This window comes from Anarrhichthys ocellatus, unplaced genomic scaffold (assembly GCF_004355925.1).
Source record: "Anarrhichthys ocellatus isolate YVR2014 unplaced genomic scaffold, GSC_Weel_1.0 scaffold1157, whole genome shotgun sequence".
NCBI lineage: Eukaryota > Metazoa > Chordata > Actinopteri > Perciformes > Anarhichadidae > Anarrhichthys > Anarrhichthys ocellatus.
In genome coordinates, this window is record NW_022281131.1 from 1 (window position 1) to 8,220 (window position 8,220).

Genomic DNA, 8,220 nt, shown 5'->3' on the forward strand with positions numbered 1-8,220 from the left:
GCACAATTCACTCCTGAACATACTTTTTAAAGTCCCATGTTGGTCAAGGGGAAGGGGCGGGTCTTAGCCTCCCTAACGTGAGCAGTATATTAATGATCTGTTCATATTCAGTTACGGGTCGTTCTCTTTCTTCTGTCTCGTTTCAGATCCAGACCCCTGCAGACGTCCTGGACCTGGATTCTCACATATGTGAGTTGTTTTTTTTATTATAATTCTTTGTCCCGGTCGAAGAACTCGATCGTGTTTCTAACTCTTTTAAAACGGTCTCTGCAGCGGACACAACGCTCCGGCTAAAGAGAAGCAGCCTCTTCACAGCTCCCTGCTGTCTCTGGAGCAGAGTAAGAGTCCATCGTCACATGATTCACAGGCTATTGTTGTGTGTTCGCTGCCTTTATTTAGTGACTCATTGCTCTTGAACATCTTGAACTCAGGGAGAGTTTTTGTGACCTACGAAGCCGACGACGACAAACACGTCAACGAGATCATCAACTTTGTGGCTCTGCTGCGACACAACGGCTTCGACACTCACGTATGTCTGAGGGTTTGCCTTTAGAGGCTGTTGAGTGTTCGTTTGGGGATAAAAACATTCTGACCGACGTCGCCATTTGTTTTCAGATCGACATCTTCGAGCAGCAGTTCAGGAGCATCAGCAAGATCGACTTCATGGAGCGCTACCTCAGCGAGGTGAGGAAACATCACGTCTTTGAACGTTATAACGACATCACATCACCAAGATCCTCTTCATCGGCTCTCTGGTTCACACTGTTAGATTCTACTGATCACTTTTAAAGCTCGTAGAACACATAGAAGAAATGTTTGACCCTTATGATGCAGCTCACAGCCTCAGACCCTCAGGTGGGGGGGGGGGTGTATCCACACTGGTCATAAAAGAGTCCACGCTTCTTACTGATGTTCACGTTTATTATTGTCCTCTCATGGGACACCGTGGAAACTAGAAGACACAAAATAGCTTCATGTACAAACAACAAAGAAACAAATACTCTGTCTCATCACCTACAACAAGTATAACAGTACTTTAATCAGTTACCTTAAGAAGCTTTACCGTGTTCGCCTGGTAGACCAGCAGGAGAATAACATGACGGGAAAGAAAAGGTTCGCTGGCTTCACCGCCATTTGTCGTCTTTCTGAGCTCCGCTTAACTTCCGGGTTAATGGTCGTGTTACAACAACAAAAGCTCGTCTATCATCATCAGTAAAACAAGGGCAAAACCATAATGAGTTTAACACAAGGTACCCAAAATTACAGTAAACATAACATGTATTATAATTGCAGAAATAAACTAATAATAATACAAATCGCGTAAGTCAACTTCCGGTGTTGTCATGGCAACGTTTATACTCCGGTCAGCGTGGGTCCAAAGTCCAGGCTGAAAACTAAAAGGTGTCCATGTTTATGCCATCAGGACCCCTCGGCTTTAAAACGACCTGCCTGAGGAGATGAAGCTCTTAAATCACTTCTTAAACACAACTTTACAGACTGGCTGTTATGTGATGTCGTCGCTTTACTGTTTTATTTGTATTTGTTGATTTTACTAAATTCTTTTATTTCTTTTTATTTCTCAGTTTATTTCTATCGTACCGATGTCTCACTGATCTTTGTTCTTATTATTTCCTTGTTTTTGCTGCTTCGTCTGTCAAAGCACTTTGTAAACTCTGTTTTTAAAGGTGCTCTAAATAAAGTTATTATTATTAAGTTACTAAAAACCACCTCTAATAGAATGAAGGTAGCATCACATGTTGTCGTCCCCCCCCTCCAGAAGGAGTACCTGATCATCATCATCATCAGTCCGAAGTACTACGACACCGTGACGGCCTCTCCTGTCGGTCAGAACGACGAGCGGACCTTCAACACGGTCTACATCCATAAACAGGTTCACGATGAGTCCTGAAGCCCAAGTTCAGACCCAGAAGAGTCGCTGTGAGGTCGTCTCTGACTCTGTGTTTGTCCCTCATAGCTCCAGAACGAGTTCATTCACAACGGGAGCAAGAACTTCAGGTTCATTCCCATCGTGTTCCCCGGGGCTAAGAAGGTGAGTTTCACACTCCAACGACAGAAGAATGTAATGAGTCGAATGAGACTGAGTCTACTCCTGTGTGATTAGACAAAAGAAACAAAGAACTAAAACTAGTGTGACTAGGGAGTGATCTGTTCTCTCTGGTAAAGTCACGTCTATGGGCGTTACGTTTGTAACACATTTTTCCAAATAGAACAAAGCTTGTTCCAGTCTGTAGACGGATGCTGTTATCTTCTCCGTGGTGTAAATGTCCGTTGGAGATCCATCATTAAATATTTGTCTCTTTTTGACAATGTTTTAGGTAAATATCACAGATGCATGCTCTTACTTTTCTACCTGTTGTGTAGGGCGGTGTGTTCCCTCTCCGAGAGTCTGTGATAACCGGGCAATCCCCAAAATATGAGTTTTAATTTAACCTCAAACCTCAGTCGTCTTTCTGTCTGTTTGTTTAGTGTCACGTCCCAAACTGGCTGCAGAACACTCACGTCTACCAGTGGCCGCTCCACCGCGACGACATCCTGCGGCGGCTGATGAGAGTCGAGAAGTACAACCCTCCTCCGATCGGAGAGCTGCCGACCATCGTCTCCATCCCCTTATAGAGACCTCGTGACCCCGTGACCCCTGGAGACGCAAAATAAACGCACCCTTTGCTTTTCTGGATCACTGCTGGAGGTGAACGGGGGGGGGTGTTACATGTGCAGGCGGTTTTTATCTTTTTATTTTGAGTGTGAATGTGATGTTTAAGGAGCAGTTCACCCCAAAAATATAAAAAATACAGTATGTGTGCTTCTTAGTGCTATTAATCAAATCAGGCCTGAACTCTGAAGAGGGGACGATGTGGAGGGTAGATCGTCCATGAAGTAGATTTCATTCTGCTGAAACTCACTTTGCAAAGGAAATAGCTGAAGAGCGTTCATCTGTTTCATGCGGTTTGTTGGTAACCCTGCTGACAATCACAAACAGCCCTCGAGCTTCTTACGCAATGGAAAGTCTGTTCACTGCTCCAGTTAATAGGACGAGCCTTAAACACGACTCCACCTTTGTCTCCGCTACAAGCCAGAAAGCTAACGTTCTGCTAGCATAGATTCAAAGTTTACATAACACGGCGTAGTACATTAGATTATTAATCATCAGTGGGGGAACTCATTTACCACCAAATCAACTCAGACAACAACAGACAGAAAAACACATTTCAACGAACAAATAAGACCATAAAAAGCCCTTTGAGACATTAATAACATCATAAAGATGCTAAATCTAAAATAATGTGACTGCTGCTGCAAGCAAAGAGCTTCTGATGGTTCAGTAGAACGCTGCGGTACATATTATGTTTAACAATAAGAGTAGATCCATCTGTCATCTATCAACGTAACGTTACGCCAGTAAGATTGAAAGTCAATAACGTTGAATAGAACTACAGGTGAGAGGACATGTGTGTAGTTTTTATGTTAGGGTGAACTGTCTCTTTAAGGGTGCTGCGTGAACCTTTCACCTTGTTGCATAAACATAATTAGTCTTTAAATTCCACAGAAAGGTGTCGGTGTTGACGTGAAGCCGCATGTTTAAATCTGTGACCTCTGAACTCTGCTGGTCCACTAGTAGAACGTTTACGTCTTTTTAAAGCTTCATTTGTTTTCTTCTCATGTGCATGTGTGTTGTATGATTTATTAGACACCATATGAGCTTTAATTTCACCAAGTCTACAGACGGACGTGTTGTCTTCATTATCAGAGTTGATCTGAAGCAAACAGCTGGATGCAGTTATTGTTGTTGAGAGTGAAACATAACACACGATGTCTGCAGACTCATTCACTTTTGTTATACTTCACATTATATCACATGATTAAATGTATATTGTTTTCATGTATTTCTACTCATAAAAAGGTGTTTCACAGGTAAACAGCGCTTCATGAATAAAGACAGACGACCTGATTTATGTTTCTGGAAGTTGATCGTCAGTCCTGAAACAAGTTGAACCTTTAAAACCACCGTAGAGCCACACGAGGTGAATCATTGTTTAAAGGTTGCACTGGACGTTATTAAGATCAAATAATTAAATGTGTTGAACTGAATCACAAACTGTTTATTTTGACCTGAGGAGGAAGCCTCGTGTAAACAATAAAACATCAACGTATGATTCAAAGTCAGATATTAAACATGCTATGGAGTAAATAATGAAATAAATATAAATCAGATCACATTACAGTATTAAATGTATTTATGATCAATTAAAACAAACAAACTCACAGATATCACCATGAAACTTCACCACTTCATCACTCACATTAAGATGATTGTTTATTGTATCACAAGTTTTATGAAATATTATGTTTAAATATGCAAATGAGGCTTTATGTAATGGTAACTTTTGGTGAATTTAGTAGAAATCTACAGACGTAAACAAAGTAGTAAATGAATATTTTATTTCCTCTCGTCTGACAGAAGAAGAGTTGTGGAGGAAAAAGAGACCAAAATCTATAAATTGATCAGAGAATAAAAAAGCATTTATAGAAGAATAAAAACGTCTCGAAGCTGAACGCAGCCCGCTGGTCTGTGGTGGTCTGTGGGTCTTTGGTGGTTGGTGGTGGTCTTTGCATCTTTGGTGGTCGGTGGTGGTCTTTGCGTCCTTTGGGTTGGTGGTGGTCTTTGCTTCTTTGGTGGTCTGTGGGTCGGTGGTGGTCTTTGCGTCCTTTGGGTCGGTGGTGGTCTTTGGTGGGTGTTTGAAGTTCGGATCACCAGCTATGAACCTGAAACATGATGACATCACAGTTCACAGACCTGCGACTGGGTTTGTTTGACGTTCGAGCAGCATCTCTGTTTTCTGTTGAAGACGGATGTTCGAGGGACGTTCAGCTTCTCGTGGCTCAAACAGGAAGTCGTCTGGAGATAAGCAGCTGACGCAGCCGCCCGCCGTGCTGCGTCGGCAAGTTCAGACTTCAACTGGGTCATCGTCACAACCTGTCTGTGGTTAAGAGGAAAATCACGTGCGACATTGTGACAACTCAAAAAGAAGAAGATAGCGTGAGCAGAAAATGCTCAAATGGTGATTATTGAGGAAACGTTGCTGATTAAAAACAGCCGAGCATCGAGACGTGGTTTAATGTTTTTATCTTCACAAGAGGTAACACTGCAGATGTTCATACAGACATCATAAAAAAAACATCTGAATACAGCGTCTCATATATTCATCCGTATATTGAAAAGTACAAGTAATAATATTAACTTTAATAAGATAACAAAAAGACAATGACATCTGTAATAAAAGTGGATTACAAAGTGACATTTGATGTAAATAACTCTTAAGAATGAAGTAACAGAAAACAAAGAATCAGACAATCGTTCCATTGAACTGAATGTAAAAACATTGAAGTGCTATTTGTTCAAAGCTACACGTAAAGAGCAGGAAGCGTTCTGTGTTCTTTTATTTCCTTCAAGGAAAAGTACTATAAAATAAGTTACAGTACAGTGAATCTGTCCCAAGATACTTTTGTTCCCGTCTTCCAGCTTTTTGTAAGAACAAACAGAAGTAACTCATACCCCCCCCCCCCCCCAAAGAAACCTGTTGTGGATAACTTGTTTCTAGAGTGTTTGTAAGAAAAAAACCTTCTAATCTTCACCATCCCCCCCGATAGAAAAAACAACTTTGTACTTCATGAGCTCAGAAACAATCTTCTGACAAATACTTCATGTTGAGTCACGCAGCACGGAGGAGAGCTCTCATACGTCGTCCGCTGGCAAAGGAGGTATGTTGAACCTTGGTCTTGTGAAAAAAGCCATCTTCTCTCTGCAGACAGAAAGAGAATGATTACTGTCACACACATGGACGTCAGGAATATCAACGGCTGTTTAACGAAGCAATGAAATTAAAAAATAAAAATGGTTTCCAGGCCGGGAGCATCGGGCTGAGCAGGAAAAAAGAAACGTTTCTCAGCTTCTTCCTGAGGAACCCTGAAGCGTTTCTTAGAGGCCGATCACAAAGAGACGCGTCGCAGCAAGAGCAGCCGCCTCAGAAACGCCGCGATGGCAAAGTGAGTAAAACAGCTGATAAGCCGGTGGAACGAGAGCTGCTGAGGGGGGGGGGACACTATCCTATAACTTGTTATGACATTCTCATGAGATACTGGACAATGACCTTTTTTGTCATGTCAAAGTGTAACATGTCGAAAACAATCTTATCTTCGGTTTCACTGTGACAGCCACGTTCCCAGAGGAGTACCAGTGAACAAGGAGTCAGTCAATGCCAACCTGAATGTCTGCACAGGGAGGGGCTCCTTGTGGCTCTGGCCCCTCATCTGCAGAACCTCTTTGGAAGCCTTCCTCAGCCGCCGCTCTGCCGCCTCCTCCTGACGCTGCTCCTGCTTGCTTTGGTTGGCCTGAAGCACAACAAAAACTATGTCAACCACCGCCGGGCTCTGGGCTGCATCTCACGGCCTAACCCGCCTCCGAGTCTCACCTGTCTCTGGGCCTCCCTGAGCAGGCAGCGGAAGCGCTCGTCCCTCAGGGCCCAGTGGGGGAGCTCCGTGGTATCTCTGGCTTGTGGGTCCTCCAGTCTCAGCTTCAGCTCCCTCAGGGCGCTCAGTTCCTCCATCAGCTGCCTCTGACGCGTCCTGCAGGCCTGGAGATCCAGCTCCAGGTCCAGGGAGGTACGTGTCGGCTGCTCGGCCAGGGAGGAGCGATACGACTGCTGCACGCACACACACACACACACACACACACACACACACGGCTCAGAAACTAGATACTAAACATAAACTCTTATATGTGCACGCTTGAAAAGAACGAGACTGTACCTGTTTGTATCTCAACGTTCTTCTTTCCAACGTGTTCCTGACAAAGGGCGATTTCTTTGGTAGCGTTGAGCTGTCACTGTCGCTGCGATACAACTGAAAAAGGGAAAGGCGGTTATTTTATGTAGCTGTGAAAACAGAAATAATGACAACACCACCAACATGAGAACTCACCCTGCAGACGTACTGACTACGAGCCCCAGGAGAGAAGGTCTGAGAGCGAACAATGGTGCTGCCGCGCATGAACGGCGAGGCGTGGCCCCAGCGACCCCCCCTCTCTTTGGGCCGGACTCGCACCGGCTCCGGGTACAGGCCTTCTGTCATGGTGGCCTTCTCCATCTGCAAAACACAAATCACTGAAATGGCATCTGTGCCACAGATTGTTAAGGTGCGTCAGTGGATAGAAGAGGAGCAGTGGGCCAGACTTGTACCTTTACTGTGGACAGTTTGCTGCTTGTCTGGTCACAGCGCCCCCCGGTGGTGATGCAGATGCCCTCTGCACACAGCCCCTCTGAGAAGGGAGCGATGAACGGCGTGCTGTTGCTGCAGCCGCTGTCCATCGACTCCGCCTGCCAACTCCTGCAAAAGCACACCCCCGTTGTCAACTTGCACAAATACGCTGGAGGTAAAACAATGAGTGCATTTTGTATTGTGACACGACAGAAGTTAATCCAAGCTGAAACATGCTGGCCACCTCTCAGACGCCACCTCGTCCTTCTTCTCCAGCCTCTGCAGCTCCAGCTCGGCCTCCCGTTCCTCCAGATGGGTGGTGGTGGTGGTGGTGGTGGTGCGGGACAGCAGAGCGTCCTGTAATGTCAGAAAGCAGATTATAAAACACTGTTAACATTCCTCCGCCCTCTGACAGTGTGGGTTCATTGTTTGTTTGGCATGTGAGACACATTCCTGTCTGTTACTCACTTTAACGAGCTGCACACCTGCAGACTGTTGGCTGAGAGCTGCTCTACAGCAGAATGAAGACGAACTCATCTCTGAGGCTTAATGACTTTATGACAGCAGAGTGATGCTATGCTAACACCTCTGGGTGATAGGTTCTCCACTGCGTGTGTGTGAGTGTGTGTGTGTGTGTGAGTGAGTGTGAGTGGGTGAATGTGTGTGTGAGTGGGTGAGTGTGTGTGTGTGTGGGTGAGTGTGTGGGTGAATGGGTGTGTGGGTGAATGGGTGTGTGGGTGAGTTTGTGTGGGTGAGTGTGTGTGAGTGGGTGAGTGTGTGTGTGTGTGGGTGAGTGTGTGGGTGGGTGTGTGGGTGAGTGGGTGTGTGGGTGAGTGTGTGTGAGTGTGTGTGTGAGTGGGTGAATGTGAGTGAGTGTGTGTGAGTGTGTGTGTAAGTGGGTGAATGTGAGTGTGTGGGTGAGTGTGTGTGTGGGTGAGTGGGTGTGTG

General features: G+C 45.0%; 2 protein-coding genes across 3 annotated transcripts in view; one reads left to right on the forward strand and one right to left on the reverse strand.

The window, feature by feature from the left end:
* Positions 1-76: 76 nt before the first annotated feature.
* Positions 77-3,967, forward strand: LOC116377364 (adapter protein CIKS-like). The gene is made up of 7 exons (XM_031838986.1): positions 77-189; positions 274-338; positions 432-529; positions 616-684; positions 1,778-1,891; positions 1,976-2,050; positions 2,488-3,967. Exons 4-7 carry the CDS (start codon positions 664-666, stop codon positions 2,632-2,634), a joined length of 357 nt encoding a protein of 118 aa, XP_031694846.1. The 5' UTR covers positions 77-189; positions 274-338; positions 432-529; positions 616-663; the 3' UTR covers positions 2,635-3,967.
* A 1,159-nt stretch (positions 3,968-5,126) lies between these two features.
* The window catches only part of LOC116377363 (protein WWC3-like), a 7,773-nt gene continuing 4,679 nt past the window's right edge, over positions 5,127-8,220 (reverse strand). For both annotated transcript variants that reach the window (XM_031838984.1, XM_031838983.1), the window contains exons 7-13: positions 7,517-7,629; positions 7,254-7,401; positions 6,997-7,161; positions 6,826-6,918; positions 6,489-6,719; positions 6,281-6,408; positions 5,127-5,819 (exon numbers count right to left, since the gene is read on the reverse strand). In XM_031838984.1, the coding sequence (XP_031694844.1) occupies positions 5,753-5,819; positions 6,281-6,408; positions 6,489-6,719; positions 6,826-6,918; positions 6,997-7,161; positions 7,254-7,401; positions 7,517-7,629 (945 nt within the window). In that variant the 3' untranslated portion in view covers positions 5,127-5,752. The remainder of the gene's footprint in view (positions 5,820-6,280; positions 6,409-6,488; positions 6,720-6,825; positions 6,919-6,996; positions 7,162-7,253; positions 7,402-7,516; positions 7,630-8,220) is intronic.